Source organism: Orussus abietinus, unplaced genomic scaffold (assembly GCF_000612105.2).
Source record: "Orussus abietinus isolate OABI.00-Male unplaced genomic scaffold, Oabi_2.0 scaffold197, whole genome shotgun sequence".
Classification (NCBI taxonomy): domain Eukaryota; kingdom Metazoa; phylum Arthropoda; class Insecta; order Hymenoptera; family Orussidae; genus Orussus; species Orussus abietinus.
The window spans coordinates 77,704-93,602 of NW_019394407.1; the positions used below are offsets into that span (position 1 = coordinate 77,704).

General features: G+C 39.4%; 3 protein-coding genes across 3 annotated transcripts; 1 reads left to right on the forward strand and 2 right to left on the reverse strand.

Annotated features, from left to right (window-relative positions):
* Nucleotides 1–287: 287 nt before the first annotated feature.
* On the reverse strand, nucleotides 288–4,823 carry LOC105694641 (chymotrypsin-1). Its single transcript, XM_012415511.2, has 5 exons — nucleotides 4,737–4,823; nucleotides 3,451–3,657; nucleotides 3,199–3,314; nucleotides 1,761–2,009; nucleotides 288–743 (listed from the first exon to the last, which is right to left on the reverse strand). Exons 1-5 carry the CDS (start codon nucleotides 4,813–4,815, stop codon nucleotides 597–599), a joined length of 798 nt encoding a protein of 265 aa, XP_012270934.1. The 5' UTR covers nucleotides 4,816–4,823; the 3' UTR covers nucleotides 288–596.
* Nucleotides 4,824–8,730: 3,907 nt separating this feature from the next.
* LOC105695038 (protein EFR3 homolog cmp44E) lies at nucleotides 8,731–13,584 on the forward strand. Its single transcript, XM_012416263.2, has 17 exons — nucleotides 8,731–8,793; nucleotides 8,902–8,978; nucleotides 9,072–9,187; nucleotides 9,308–9,470; nucleotides 9,663–9,815; nucleotides 9,910–10,016; nucleotides 10,084–10,227; nucleotides 10,315–10,393; nucleotides 10,461–10,596; nucleotides 10,671–10,942; nucleotides 11,043–11,215; nucleotides 11,278–11,638; nucleotides 11,722–11,921; nucleotides 11,996–12,092; nucleotides 12,440–12,595; nucleotides 12,688–12,818; nucleotides 13,375–13,584. The coding sequence occupies exons 1-17, from the start codon at nucleotides 8,787–8,789 to the stop codon at nucleotides 13,463–13,465; spliced, it is 2,463 nt and encodes an 820-aa protein (XP_012271686.1). The 5' UTR covers nucleotides 8,731–8,786; the 3' UTR covers nucleotides 13,466–13,584.
* Nucleotides 13,585–13,607: 23 nt separating this feature from the next.
* On the reverse strand, nucleotides 13,608–15,374 carry LOC105695046 (12 kDa FK506-binding protein). Its single transcript, XM_012416275.2, has 5 exons — nucleotides 15,269–15,374; nucleotides 15,106–15,155; nucleotides 14,638–14,685; nucleotides 14,363–14,549; nucleotides 13,608–14,215 (listed from the first exon to the last, which is right to left on the reverse strand). The coding sequence occupies exons 2-5, from the start codon at nucleotides 15,140–15,142 to the stop codon at nucleotides 14,158–14,160; spliced, it is 330 nt and encodes a 109-aa protein (XP_012271698.1). The 5' UTR covers nucleotides 15,143–15,155; nucleotides 15,269–15,374; the 3' UTR covers nucleotides 13,608–14,157.
* Between the last annotated feature and the right edge of the window lie 525 nt (nucleotides 15,375–15,899).

The window sequence follows — 15,899 nt, forward strand, 5'->3', positions numbered from 1 at the left end:
AAATGCGAGTTTATCGATTACCAGAGTGTTCTAAATTGTCGTAAAATTGTCCTTACCCTTTCGATTCTCATTTCAGAGCCTTCGGTAATTATATATCGATCGAAATATGAGAACTCGACGCCATTTTGATTCTGTTCTGGGCTGTTAACAAATTTTTTCCAAAAATCCAAACTTTCATTGTGTCAGGACAATTCTTAGATGATCAGGAGTGACGTGTCAAAGTTTCGGACAGTTTGATCTAATTCCGTTAAAAAAAAAGTGTTGTATTCGTATCGACTGATCTGAAAGGTGTTTCACTTCACCTTAAAACGCCGTCATCCTCGGTGGGATTTCTGGGAGGAAAATCTCTTCCTCGCTGAAATTAGCCGGCTATCTTTTACGAGGTTTCTCAGGCGCAATTACAGGTGAGTTGCACCTGCTCAACGGTTGCGGAGACGGGAATCTATTTTCCCGGCGGATCGGCTCTATTACCGGCGCGATGGATGACTTGACCCCGGCAAATCGACGCCAGGGATAGGAAACCTCACCAACGAACCTACCAGAGATTAATTCGTTAAAGCAATCGAGAATAGCCTGAGAAAGTGCACCTTGCGATTCTAAATCCTGTCCACGATCTGTCGGATGTATTCCCGATGAGAATAGACCTTCGTGTAGACATCGGGAACACCAAGGGCACAATTTCTACCCCAGGACACTATCCCCACGACGGTGTCTCCATACACCAAGGGACCCCCACTGTCGCCCTAAAATGAAGAATAAAAAATTCAACTCCTAATGTACATATTTACACGCAGAAAAATAATATTCTAATCATTACATATGCTCGCGGGTCAAAGTATCGTTGTTACCTTAACAACAATTATTGTAAATGTAACTACAATTTCTTGTCCTTTTATGTTTCTTGTGCAATATCACTTATTTTGTTAAAAAATACATTGGAAATTTACAGTATATACTGTGCAACCTAATGTACATATTTACACGCAGAAAAATAATATTCTAATCATTACATATGCTCGCGGGTCAAAGTATCGTTGTTACCTTAACAACAATTATTGTAGATGTAATTACAATTTTTTGTCCTTTTATGTTTCTTGTGCAATATCACTTATTTTGTTAAAAAATACATTAGAAATTTACAGTATATACTGTGCAACCTAATGTACATATTTACACGCAGAAAAATAATATTCTAATCATTACACATGCTCGCAGGGCAAAGTATCGTTGTTACCTTAAAAACAATTATTGTAGATGTAACTACAATTTCTTGTCCTTTTATGTTTCTTGTGCAATATCACTTATTTTGTTAGAAAATATATTGGAAATTTAAAGTATATACTTTGCAATAAACGGTCTATATAAATTTATGATAAAACGATGACCTTTCCTATGTGCAATTACGTTTTGAAACGGAGAACTGAATTTTTCTCTTTTTTTTTATCACATATACCTTTGTTATTTATGTCATTTTCAATGAATATAGAAAAATTAGCGTCACTGTTTTATTCTCTGTTTTATCCTTAATACCCTACTTTTTGAATTATGTAAATATTACTTTTCGTTTGGTTTTTATCAGCCTTTTTCCAAATCCTAGTAAAATCCTAAAATTCGGCCGGTTATCTTCGCATGTAGTAATTATAACTACCTTTTTCTCTCCGTGTACATATCCCTAGGTAAATAGATGTGAGCATGTGTAATGTATAGTATGAGGACAGATGGAAAAAAATTCCCTACATGGAATTGTCGGTAAAACTTACGTTGCAGGTACCTACACCGTATTTCTGCATCGCGCAGATCTGGGAGGTTATAATGCCGGGGTGATGTCGGCTGCACTCCGATTGCTGGATAAACGTCACGTTGGATTTTTGCAGAATTGTTGGGAAAGAATTGCCAGGGTAGACGGTGAGACCCCAGCCACTGACCACACCTGTCTCACCCCAGGGAACATCTTCATCTGGCAGTGAAATGGGCGATTGTTCGGTCGTTACTTCTATTTCTTTGGCCAGCTGGAATTAAATGGGGATTAAGGTCTTATGAAAGGGTCATTCTACATGTATGAAAATATTTATTAATTGAATGTTATGTCATTTATTCATTTAATTGAATTGACAGTTTTTCCCAAACCGGGTGCGCCGAATAATTAAGAAACTCGTTAGAGTTTCGCGACAAAAAAAAAATATATAAAAATATATATATAAAGAAAATTCAATACGTGATCATGGATGTCCTGGCGAAGGTCTTGAAACTCGGGAAATTTTATTATATGAATTAAAATCACACTTTTTCCCAAACCGGGTGCGCTGAATAATTTTAAAATTCAATACGTGATTATGGAGGTCCTGACGAAGCTCTTGAAACTCGTGAAATTTCATTGTTTCAAATAAAATGTTGTATTTATCCTGGACCAGAAGCAAGAAGATTTTTTTTACGGTGCATCCAGATAAATTTTATACATATTTTTATAGAATGACGCTTTCATAACGCCTTAAGGTGAAGTGAAACACGTCGAGGAACTTGATTGACGTCGATAAAAAAGATTTTTCTAAATGCCTACGTTGTCGACGTTCGTTTTTATGTTGACAGCTGGGTCGAATTATATTCGGTATTGTACCAAATGGCATACTCGACATGTCGTTTTCGTACAAATCTTTTTTTCTAAATCCAAATTTTGAATGTGTCAGGACAATTCTTAGATGATCAGGAGTGACGTGTCAATGTTTCGGACAGTTGGTCTAATACCCTTAAAAAAAAGTGTTGTATTCGAATCGACTGATTTGAAGGAGGTTTCACTTCACCTTAAATTTTCATTCCGAGACCTCGTATTCCCGTCGTTTTGACATAGAAGCACATGCAACACTTTTTTTGCCATTATCCCGTTCAAATGCGAATTTATCGATTACCAGAGTGTTCTAAATTGTCGTAAAATTGTCCTGACCCTTTCGATTCTCATATCAGAGCCTTCGATAATTGTATATTGATCGAAATATGAGAGCTCGACGCCATTTTGGTTCTGGCCTGGGCTGAGTTAAAAAATTGTTTTGAAAAATCCAAATTTTGAATGCGTCAGGACAATTCTTAGATGATCAGGAGTGATATGTCAAAGTTTCGGACAGTTGGTCTAATACCCTTAAAAAAAAGTGTTGTATTCGAATCGACTGATTTGAAGGGGGTTTCACTTCACCTTAACGTACTCACCGTCAAGACAGCCACGTCGTTGCGCCACATGTTGGAAGGCCCTCCGGCGTAGTCTTTATGGTACGAGTACTTACCGACCGCATGAGTCGTCCCACCACGGGCCAGACTGTTAGTTCCTACGACCAGGAATGAACGTATTGCATTAGCGATCTCTTTCCCTTTTTCCTTTTCTACCGACCCCAGCCCATCTTCCCTATAATTCTCCAACATGCGCCCACGAGTTCGCGCGTAGAGATTCCCTTTAAAAAATACCTGTCACCACTGTCAACCCCGTCAAGTCAGACCCGGTTGACAGGAAGTCGATGATGCAGTGCGCAGCCGTTAATACGTGTCTTGTCGTGATGATCGATCCCCCACAAAAATGTCCGCCTTTCAGTCTAAGAGATGCTTGGTAAGGAAATTCACCGATATCGGCACTGATCCCTCCGATGAGACGCGTTGGCGGTCCCCTTGATGTCCCTGTTTATAAAAAAGTAATTAAGGTGAAGTGAAACACCTCGAGGAAGTTGATACACGTCGATAAAGGAGATTTTTCTAAATGCCTACGTTGCCGACGTTGGTTTTTATATCGACAGCTGTGTCGAATTATATTGGGTATTGTACCAAATGGCATACTCCACCTGTCGTTTTCCTACAATAATTATAAAGAAATCGAAGTAAAACACCACAAATCCTCTGGATTCATGGTTTCTGAGGCCCTAATTGACTGCAGAGGGACCCCCTGCGCCATCTGTGATTTCCAGGTCAATTAAATTTTCACTCCGAGACCTCGTATTCCCATCGTTTTGGCATAGAAGCGCATACAACACTTTTTTTGTCTTTATCCCATTCAAATGCGAGTTTATCGATTACCAGAGTGTTCTAAATTGTCGTAAAATTGTCCTGGCCCTTTAGTTTCTCATATCAGAGCCTTCGATAATTGTATATTGATCGAAATATGAGAGCTCGACGCCATTTTGATTCTGGTCTGGGCTAAGTTAATATTAGGTTGTCCCATAAGTTTCTTCCCTTTTTTTCATAGGACATGAATACACGATGCGGAAGGAACTTATGGGACACCCTAATACATTTTTTTCAAAAATCCAAATTTTGAATGTGTCAGAACAATTCTTAGATGATCAGGAGTGATGTGTCAACGTTTCGGACAGTTTGGTCTAATACTCTTAACACTATTTCTACCGCGATTTTGTGTATACCTATTTCGACCAAAAGGTTTTGATGAGCTGGAGGAAAATGATACCGGTAAATAAATTTAACAATTATTATACGAAAACTCAAAACATTATTAAACTTTGAAAATAATTTCAAGTTAAAATTTTAAACGGTGTCTTTACACCTTTGGTAGAATAGTGTATTCGAATCGACTGATTTGAAGGGGGTTTCACTTCACCTTAAGGCTGGCGCGTTTTTTATCAGCGAGGCTTTCGAACAATTTAAATGAATTCACGTACACGCCCGCGCGTCCATTTCTAATTAATATTCCGCAATTTGGAGCAGGTGTAACGAGGTGCATTAATGCATCGCTTGGCGACACTCACCCTCGGCTGCAACTGCAAGTGCAAGTGCAAGACACGTTGACGATGTAATTGAGAAAATCTTGTTAGTCTGTCGAGACATGTCGTTGCCGAAAATCGTCGTTGCGACGATTCAATTGAGAGCGCATTTTCTCGGTCATTTATACCGATTGCTTATCAGCACCCGGTAAATAACATCGGACCGATATCGATATACTCGTTGGTAGACCCTTACACGAGTAATCGATACCGGAATTAGTGTAGATCCAAGTCGGGATAAGGGGACTGAAATTAAAACCACGCGGACCAAGATGAGCACCTTATCCTTGGGATCTTCATCGACGAGCATTACCAAGTGCTGGATAAGATACCGAGAGAGATTCTCACCTGAGATCTTTCCAAACGAGGGTCGGATCTCGGGTGAGCCTGTCGCTAAGTCATATCTTGGGAGAAAAATGTGCAATCGCCATGGCTCCATCAACTTTGATAGCATGGCGAGACAAGTATAATTACCGACTCTGTCCTCGCCATTATGAAAATCGGTATTAAGGTGATATGAAAGGGTCATTCTCAATACATATCAAAACATCAGAATGAAACTTTTCTCCAAACTGGGCGCACTAAATAAAATAAAACTAAACCTGTGGTCATACGAGTGAATATTTTTTTTATTTTCTTGAGATACATATACAATTTCATAACTCCTTAAGGGGTTATACCACTTTGAAATTTTCAAAAAATCAAACAAATTTTTACGCGTTTATATTTTAAACGCGTTTTTCTTAAAATTGCATTTTAAAAATCGGTGGCCACTCTAGCTCCGCCAATTTTCAATCAATCGTCTTGATTATTTTTTTATTTTATTCGTGATATGTCTATCTAGCGAAATACGTATGGTTTTTTCAATGTTCAATTGATATTCGCGTTTTTTATGCAACATTAATTAACGAAATTTAGGGCAAAATACGTATCTTTCCTTTCAAATCTATGCCATTTTGTGTAAAATGCATATTTTTGAAAACAGCTACGTATTTCGCTAGCTTTTTACTCTTTACTTTTTATTAAAATAAAACTTTAAACTGTTGTCATATGAGTGAATATTTTTTTAATTTTTTGAGATACATATACAATTTCATAACTCCTTAATGGAATTATCAGTAACACGATGAGACCATTGAGTGCAGCTTTCTTCTTAATAACTCCATCAACTTTGATCGCATGACGAGACAAGTATAATTACCGACTCTGTCCTCGTCATTATGAAAATCGGTATTAAGGTGATATGAAAGGGTCATTCTCAATACATATTAAAACATCAGAATGAAACTTTTCATCAAATGTAAATATAATAAATAAATAAAATGTAATGTAACAAATGTAATAAATAAAATAAAACTTTAAACCTGTGGTCATGTGAGTGAATATTTTTTTTATTTTCTTGAGATACATGTATAATTTCATAACTCCTTAATGAAATTATCAGTAACACGATGAGACCATTGAGTGCAGCTTTCTTCTTAATAGGTCTTGGTATATCAGTTTTTTCGGCCTTTCCCTGGTTTTTTATTCTTCGGTTTCGATTTGGAAATCTTGGAACCACTGGCACCTGATGGTTTACGTCACTTTCTGCACGTTTCTCGCGTTCAGAGAAGTTCTTTGTCTCCGGCAGGAATAATTATCATTCGAAAGCGCAAATCGGGTGGGCGTTTGGTGACGTCACTTGTTCGATGTCCTCGCCATCTTTGGAGCGACCAAGCTCGCGGGTGAACTCGATAGGCCCACTCCTGTCCACTCATCGGGGGCCATTATTAAGCCCGTATTACATGGGTCCTGTGCTTCTCCATCCTCCTTAAGGTGAAGTGAAGTGAAAAATCTTCTTTACCAACATTGATCAAGTTCCTCAACGTGTTTCACTTCACCTTAAGGTGATACGAAAGGGTTATTGTGCTCTCAGTGCTCTTGAAATTTCATTTTTCAGGAAAAATGTGTCCTTCGTTCTACTCTAAAATAAAGAAAAATTTTTTTTGTTGAAAATCAAATTTCACGGGCACCGTCTACGGCATTTTTCATATTGGAAACGTAATTTACTGATTTTCTACGATTTTTTTCTATGGTAAAGTACTTTGTTTACGTAATATACGTAGAAAGCCTCGAAAAATGCGGAATTACCCAACCCTGCTCGCAGGAGTTCTGAGCGCCCTTAATCTAAGTTAGAATAAGAGTCCTTTTCTCAGTCCAGAATTCCCCCTGGGACACGTGCGACCGCGCGTGCGCTCCTCTCGCTCCGACGTGACCCTGAAGACTGGCACACGCGCCCCGACGAGTCGTGACGTCATCAAGGCGGAGCGAAGGGTGGCCGGGGTTGCCGCGTGCTATGCGGGTCAGTAGAGCACAGGCAGCGAACAGGGTTGGGTACGTCGAATATTCCGAGTATTAGACAGTTGTTCCCGAGCACAGTACCAATTTCCACCAACAATTTCCCCGCCCGAGAAATGATGAAAATCCGAGATTCGCCGATAATTTTATCCGAAATTCCCTCTTCTGCGTATCTCCCTTTTCCCCTTCTCCAGCCAATTTTGTAATTCAATTCGCGACTCGTCCCCTTCCCTTTGAATAAATAATTAAACTAGGAACTATTTAAAGTATCCCCTTGTCGAGGAGCGAGGGAAGGTTATGTCGCTTTCTGCTGGATATTTTGAAATCGTTTAAGGAGGACGTGTAGGAGCTTAGATTATTTTTAATCAACATTTTCGTACACTTCCGATGAAATGAGGTTAGCCGGGACCCCGGTGTTTTCTTGTAAACGGGGAGGAGCTCTTCCCGCGTGATTACCCAACCCTGGTCGCGTCGATGCTATCTCGAAAAATCCCAGGGGAGAGAGAGAGACGGACCCAACCCGCCGAGGCGCGAGGGAGAGAGAGGACCGATGACGTCCGGCATGGCGATCATCAAATGTTGCTTCGAGGCCGACGGGCCCGATGTCTTTGAATCCGTCGTCAGAAAGTGTACCGATCCTGGATGTAAGTAGTCTCCCTTTTTGCTGTTCGTCGAATCGGTTAAGAATGAAGAAAATAGAGGGATCGGTTTTCGAAATACCGGTAGGCTAACTTTTATCACGGCCGCTTCTCGTTCCGACCGCTAGGGGCGCTGCGGACTCCAACGATTTTCCGAGTCGTTGCCCCCGTCTAACCCGCGAATCAATCTTTCTCCTTCTAAGTCAATGTTCGCGTTAATCAATAAAATGGGAACATGGGGATCGGGTTGAAATAACATAACCGTATTTACTGCAACTCTGACATTTTACAAACATATTATGACAGTATTAGGACGATGTAAAATTTGCTCTTAGAAATATTTAAGTTCCAGGTCTTAGCTAGAGTGGCTTGTGTAGAGTTTTTACTGCTTTTTATTAACTGAATAATATAACCGACGATTAAATTCTATAGTGATTTTTAAATTCTCGGTTCGGTTATGCTCGAAATTCTCGAAGATTTAATAACGCTGGGCATATCACATTCTACTGTTGGAATGCCGCACAGAAATTCAGATTTATTGATTTTCGAAGTCTTAGAACGGCTTTCTCCCGATGCTTGTGAAGGCGTCGCTTCGGCGTAACTTCATTTAAACGTTGCAACGTGAAAACGACGGTTATTTGTAAATTCATCGGGATATTATTTAATACTTGTAATTTTTGTTCCTTAATTTCAATCCGTTTCAAAGTCACTCTTTGAGAGAAATTGAAAATCAGGTTTCTCGCCTCAAACGGTAGATTTTATCGGAACAATTCACCGAATGGATTAATTTAATGTGAATAAAATCATTGTTAATAAACCGTTGGTGAAAGGATATTCAATATTCTATCCTTTTAAGTTATAGTCCCGGGGTATTTCCAGTTTCATGACCTTTTGCGAGTCATGACACATGATCGACGTTACCTCGAGGTTAATTCAATTTTCGCGGTCTTTTTCGATACTCGATAGGCTGACCTTTCGAGACTATCGATTATCTCGATCTGAAAGCGCTACAGGGTATTTTCGGAAAGAGCTCGGAATTGTCAGAAATACTTCTAGCGAGATGTTCGGTAAAGGCCTTTTATTCTTACTTCAGATTCATTGTTTCGACGCGTCCTCATTGTCGTTCACGGAGTATCTGCTTTGTTTATTACTGAACGGGTTTTGTTCTGTTCTAGGTTGTTGCTGGTGCTGTTCCGCGTTAAGGCCGAGATACAAGAGACTGGTGGACAATATATTCCCTGTCAACCCACAGGTATTGAACATCTTTGCTATGAATATTGATTACTGACACAATTGACAAAGCTGGGAACAGATAACTGACAAGAGTATTGTATGCCTCCCGCAGGATGGATTGGTTAAAAACAATATGGAAAAGCTGACGTTCTACTCGTTGAGCAGCCCCGAGAAGTTGGATCGAATAGGAGAATACTTATTCCAGAGAGCTTCGAGGGATATTTATAGGTACACGAAAGAATGACATTCGCTTCTTTCATTTGCTCGTTGCATGGGACCATCGGATTACTGAAACGAAATAGCAAAGAAACTGCATTGTAAATTAATGGTATTTCGATCTTCTGACAGGCGTCGAAATGGTTTCGTGATCATCGCTATGGAAGCGATGGATCAGCTGCTGGTTGCTTGTCATGCTCAGACGTTGAATCTTTTTGTAGAAAGTTTTTTAAAGATGGTACAGAAGTTATTGGAATCCACGGAACCGCAGCTACAAATTCTGGCAACGCAGTCAGTAAGTATAGTATAGTCTCATATCTCTGTCATTGATTGATTTTGTCTGCATGGTAATTATTGTCGTCTAACTCATCTAAGCAGACTGTAAAACGAGCTTGCATTATTTCGCTACCTAGCACGTCACTTTGATGCAATGTACAGAGTATACAAAGCGTTTAATGCAGTTGAACAAAATGCTTGCTTCTTCCAGTTTGTCAGATTTGCCAACATCGAGGAGGATACGCCGTCTTATCACACACGTTACGATTTCTTTGTATCAAAGTACTCTGCAATGTGCCACTCCAATCACAACGACCTGGCAATCCGCAAGCAGATTCGACTCGCGGGCATACAGGGGTTGCAGGTTGGTAAAATCTAACGTTATCCTTTTATTTGTACAATCCTTATATTTCAATTTACTACAATTGATATGTATTAACTATAATTTTTCATTTCAGGGTGTCGTAAGAAAAACTTTATCCGATGATCTAGTAGAGAATATTTGGGAATCTGTACATATGGACAAAATTGTACCTTCGCTATTGTATAATATGCAGAATGCTAGGTAAGTAAATAAATCCCTAATTGTCTCAAAAGGCAAAATCTGAAGAGTATTCCCATTTTTCTAACAGACACTCGGATAAAGAAAATGCAACACCTGAAAACCCGGTGGAGGAACGGACAGATCCTCCTCAATTTGCAGAAACCTGTATGCGCGAACTCGTCGGTCGAGCATCCTTCGGCCACATTAGATGCGTCATTCGACCAGTACTGAGGTACAGAAATTGTGAAAATTTGACAAAATATTCAGCTACAATTCATTGTGAATCGTACCCAATTAAATGCATTGTTTTGTATTTCAGACACTTAGATAATCATCAACTGTGGGTTCCGAATTATTTTGCTATTCATACATTTAGGATAATTATGTTTTCTATTCAGGTTAGTTACAAATGCATTTTAATCCATCTATGGAAATTATCTCGAGTTTCACACACGCTATTTTCAGTCTCAATATTCCTACACCGTTGTCGAAGCTCTGATGACCCACCTTGACGATCACTCCAAATCCTCTCCAAAGATTCGAACAAGCATCGCCGACACTCTTTCAAAGATCATCTCCATCGCAGCAGGTGAAAGTGTTGGTAAGTGATCATGCATTGGCTATACCGTCTACATACATCATTCCTATAATTAATCTTTCAATTAAATATCCTAGGTCCATCAGTGTTGGAAATCATTAATTCGCTGCTTTCACACCTGAGAATAAGCGTGACGAGAAATCAATCGACCGCCAATGATGAGCAATTGTATCAAGAAGCTCTTATCAACACTTTGGGAGAATTTGCCAACCATCTTCCTGATTACCAGAAAATCGAGATCATGATGTTCATCATGAGTAAAGTCTCGTATAGTCAACCGGATCGCATAGTCTCCGTTGGAAAGGGAGACGTTCTCCTTCAAAGTATTCTTTTAAAGTCGCTCCTTAAGGTACCTCCCTTTCATGGGAATTCTTGAAAAATCGTTAAAACTGACTGAACCGACACTTCATTATTTTATCTGGCAATTTTATTCCTACATCAACATCTAGGTTGGCACGAAATATAAAACCATCCACTTCAACACAACATTCCCACCAAGCTTCTTGGAGCCACTGTTGAGAATGTCGTTAGCCCCTGACGCAGAAGTGAGACTCCTGGTTCAGAAGATCCTTCACACCCTTATCGATCGACATCACAACATTCCCAAACTCTCCAAGCCGACGTAAGTTAATTCATTAATAATTCATTCGTTACATTATCTGAAAATTAAATCAATCGTCACAGCGTAAACGTATCGAACTTGGACGTCATTGTCGGAAAGTCCTCCAGACCAGATGTCATATTCATCCGCAAGCACGGTCCAGAAATTTACCTGGCCCTATACGAGTCCCTAGAGCTCCCGAGCAACACAGTGGACAACGTCGAGGCAGTTTATACAACCCTAGCTCTACTTGTCGTGGAGTTAGCTTCCGAAGAAACGGTTCTAGAGTTGCTAAGACTAGTGCTGAGTCTGCAAGATCTGGCACTGACTAGTGGTCAGATTGGTATTTCTCTAAAATTCAATCTTCACACTGTTGTGATAAGCCTACTAGCCCTCATCGCCTACATTTGCAATATAAACTCTCTCAAGGATTACGCCAATAAGGTAAATTATGGTACTTTTTTATATGCCTTTTGACAGGATGCAGTCTGACTGCGATGTATTATTATTTAATTCTTTTTGGACAGATTATAGAGGCTCGTCGCAAGGAAACCCCACACCTCTTGCCAGACTTGCAGTCAAGATACGATAGTGATTTGCCTTCTCGTGTGCCTCCACCATTGTTGGTGGACCAAACAGTGGTTACGGAGTGTTTGAATGCTGCTGGCCTCGACACTGGTAAACTACAGCAGGGGTCTGGTTATAGTAGTACTTCCCTTCAACATAGGTACTCATCGATGCCTACAGTCATATAGAATAAAATCTTGAATGGTTATATTATAAATTATAACAATGCCGTAGGCACTCCTGGGTTGACAGCGCTGGTAGGAATTCACTGGCTGACATCAACGCAGGCACAGAACTTGACAGCGCCAGCTCTTCTCCTGGAGTTCAGAAGGTACGATCCGTTGTTTTTAATGTTGCAAGTCCTTGAAAAATTTAAAATTACAGTTGCTATTATTATAACTTAGGGCATGTGTGCATGAGCGTTTTTTTTTTTGTTAAGTTCTCATTTAATGATAGATTTTTAAACTGTGGGCTACGGAGTCCAGTCCAAGTTGGGACACCCTTAGTCTGGCTAGTTTCGGAAGCCAAAGATGTTCCGGCAATGTTGTCAGGCCACTTGATGCTTCGCTGAACCTCGTTAGTTCCATCCCTGTTTAGTCCCTGTGTTCCCTACTAATTATTCTGCTCGTTAATAACGATTATTAAAAACTGTCCTATTTTTATTAATAACTATTTTAGAAATTACCTGGAGAAGAACTGACTTTCGAAAGTATGAAGAGGATACTAACAGAGAACAATAACAACCAAGTAGTGGAGGAGGAGAAACGAATGGAGCTTTCACAATTTTTCAGAAATGCTCCGTTCAAAGAACTAGTCGACAAGACCCAACCGAAGGTAACCTCAACTTTCAAGACTTTTCGAAAATGTTATCCTCCAATCTCCCCTATTGTTATTAATTCTGTGAATTATGTGGTTTGTCATTTCAGCACGATGTTCTTCAGAATAAACTCTCGGAGATATTCAGTACATTGTCGGTGGATCCCAGGCAAGCTGCTGTCCTGCCGACGGACATCAAACCAAATCAGACCCCAGCTTACGAAATCCACTTTCCAGAATTGTTCGTTTACTGAGTTCTAACTTACCTGTAGGCTTGTTTAATTGTTTCGTTTATTTATTGCGTTAGGTCACTTTTCGTAGTTGCTTCTGGTGAGGAAACCTTACTGCCACTTCGGTTTGGCTAACTAAACGCTACCTTACTGGCTGAAGTAATCGTAAAAACTCGTTAAACGATCTGCAACGATATGTAATTTAGTCAAATTCAATCTCTATGCTTTTTATTCGGTACCTGAACGAACTTATAAATATAGAGATTCCAGGAATTGTAAAAACGAAAAGTATGTCGACTTGTTTTCAAAAGAATATTGTATCGTTGTACATAATTGTATTCCGTAATTGTTACCTAGAATGAGGTATTTCCTGTTTGATCGAAATTATGTTTTTTGAACGCACGGAGAGACTTTTAAATTATTGACTGTTGTTTATTTAGGTTGGCTGTCACCTAAACTCGGTTTTTTTTATATATATAAATTATATGCATATTTATATTTATATTTATATTTATATAGGTTAGTATCTTGTAAGTCGGAGTTTATATTCCTTGTCTTTTTTTACAGTTTCCCAAAATTGACAATTAATCCGCTTGACAACCGCCTTGATCTTTACGTTGCCGAACCCTTGACTACTGTGAAGGTTCTTTATGCTTGACTTATATCACACATGTATCGAATACGAGACACCAAGCAATATTGTTAACACGAGATGAATACTTTAAATCGAAACTCGTCTACAAGCAGAAATAAATAAACGCACTGTCGAGAGCTGAAGAATATATCTGTTTACTCCTTGATTCGTGACAGAGCAAATTATTTATTAAGTTTGATCCTGTTACATGGACAATTGTGTACCTTCAAGAATTTTGTACAGAATAAGTGACGAATTATCAGACATCAAGTAATTGAAATGAACATGGATGTTCGAACGTTTAGAAGTGTTGCTGTAATTCAACCGCTCACTAAATGCACGTTTCGTATCAACAACTAGTTAAATGCATGCCCCATAGTTAGGGTCGTACATAAATATAAAGTACCTCGGAGGATTTTTTCTAACCTGCTGTACTCTTCCCACAGCAGGGCTCAATTCTGAACTGCATATCAAAACTGTTTTATCAAAAAGCGAAATACGATTCGCTTGCTGCTCCTTCACCTTTAATTCTAGCGAAGTTACGCTCCACACATCATGATGGAGCGATTGAATTAAGAATTGCTATAAATGTGCCATGTGTACAACGACTACCTAAATTAAGGTTGTGTAGTTAGGTAAGAAAATTGAAGGCATCATTAACTGTTGGGTGTTGAGACGAAGTCGTTTGGTTGATTTGGTGCATGCTTGACAGCGTTTCAAGGCTCTACCTTCAGGAGCTCCACGTCGAAAATGAGAACTGCATTTGGTGGAATAGTGTGTCTTTGTCAAGGTTAATATAGTTATCAATTGAAACGTAAAATTCTTTTACGAGGAACTAATGCTAGAATACCAAAATATTTAGCTTCGTCTGAAAATCTATATATTAAGGAATATTAAATGTTATTCAATATTAAAGGATATACGCCAGGGTGGCCTCGGCTCCCGTAAGCGAAATCTGGGGAACAAGTTAGTCTAGCACGTTCGCCGACGCACATCTGGGCAACACCTTGGTCCCAGCCCTTGATCACCTCGCCTTTACCAATTTTGAATTTAAAAGGCACTCCACGATCCCTACTGGAGTCAAATTTCTTCCCATTGTCGAGGGAACCTAAACCAAATCACACACAGTTAATTATAACCGTTTCATAGACGTAACATTTTTTATTAAATAATTAACTGATGTTCAGAATATTTACCTGTATAGTGGACAACAACCGTTTGTCCAGTCTTCGGATAAGTTTGGCCTAGATAAAAAATTAGCAATTAAACGGAGAAGAATATTCTCAAAAACAATTCAACGGATGCATACTCTACATCGACAGCTTGGAACATGTGTCAAGAATGCTTAAATTATAACAGACTACGAGAAAGTGCGACGTCTGAAATATCCACTGGAGTATGAATTGCATAATTCGCATTTTGGCTTCATTTTCCCAGATTTGTTTCGTAACATCGAACTCTTTCAAAACGTCTGTCGCTACAGACAGGACAGTATACACAAAAAGTAGTTATCAACTAATGTAAGCAGGCTACCGTGAACATTGATTAACACGCAGGTTATACACGATTTGGATTTGACGATGTCCAAAAATACCTCCACCGAAATAGCAAGAGTAGAGGAATAACGAATGTGCGTGCCGTGTGCGAGGCCAGCAAATAATTACCATCTCCAGGCGAGAGAACTTCCACATCCACGCCCATAATTGCGTATTTTCTGAAAAAAAAAAACCAAGGAGACTCTCAAAAATGTCCGACCCTCGGGTCAGGATAGTGCCAATTAAATGCAAAACGGTATTGGGACTAGCGAATAAATGTCGCAGACTTTACCTTGAAAGGAGATATGACCGAAATACGACTTGCCGAAAAACGAGGTTCCCTCGAGAAAGAAATTTCAACTGGAAAAGCCGCCGCTAGGGGCGTCACTCTTCGCTCGGTTCCGCTTCGAAGGTAACAATCGATAATCCGCTTTCCGGAGCGCGAGATTCAAACCTCGAAACCTCCTTCGACAATAACTAAATGACAGTATACAAACATCAATAAAGTTCATGGTTATTTTTTATTTATTTCTCGGTTTAACTATAATTGAATCAAGGGAAGACTCCTGAGCAACATTAAACCGTCCTATCGAATCCAAAATTCAGTTAAACTGGAGAACGGCCCCAAGATGGCGGCGGCTAGTCGCGTCAGATTAAAGGCGAATATCCAACCGAAAATATCTTCATCCTAATCGTCATTTCCGCTGCTTCGCAATGTCCTTGAAAACCTGAATTTCTAATAGAACGTTAACTGTCTCTAAAACAAATAAACGAAGTCCTCATTATAGTTCTGAGGAATTGGCGCTGTTCTCTGTACACGCAATAAACTGGAATAATCCGAGTTTCTCCTTTCGTGTCGATCGAGACCCTCGGGATCGAATTAATAATTACATCCATCGTATTAATAAATACGCAAATTCGAT

Bases quoted from the DNA above. Each gene is read 5' to 3' on its own strand.
- LOC105694641 (XM_012415511.2), bottom strand. From the start codon at position 4,815: ATGTCTCGACAGACTAACAAGATTTTCTCAATTACATCGTCAACGTGT. The intron at 3,315-3,450 runs GTATTTTTTAAA...TCCTGGTCGTAG, and splicing joins GGGGTTGACAGTGGTGACAG to GAACTAACAGTCTGGCCCGT. The intron at 744-1,760 runs GTAAGTTTTACC...TCTTCATTTTAG, and splicing joins ACGGTGTAGGTACCTGCAAC to GGCGACAGTGGGGGTCCCTT.
- LOC105695038 (XM_012416263.2), top strand. The intron at 8,979-9,071 runs GTATTGAACATC...TGCCTCCCGCAG, and splicing joins TATTCCCTGTCAACCCACAG to GATGGATTGGTTAAAAACAA. The intron at 10,943-11,042 runs GTACCTCCCTTT...ATCAACATCTAG, and splicing joins TTTTAAAGTCGCTCCTTAAG to GTTGGCACGAAATATAAAAC.
- LOC105695046 (XM_012416275.2), bottom strand. From the start codon at position 15,142: ATGGGCGTGGATGTGGAAGTTCTCTCGCCTGGAGATG. The intron at 14,686-15,105 runs GTAATTATTTGC...TTTTTTATCTAG, and splicing joins AGTTCTCTCGCCTGGAGATG to GCCAAACTTATCCGAAGACT. The intron at 14,550-14,637 runs GTAAATATTCTG...GATTTGGTTTAG, and splicing joins GGTTGTTGTCCACTATACAG to GTTCCCTCGACAATGGGAAG.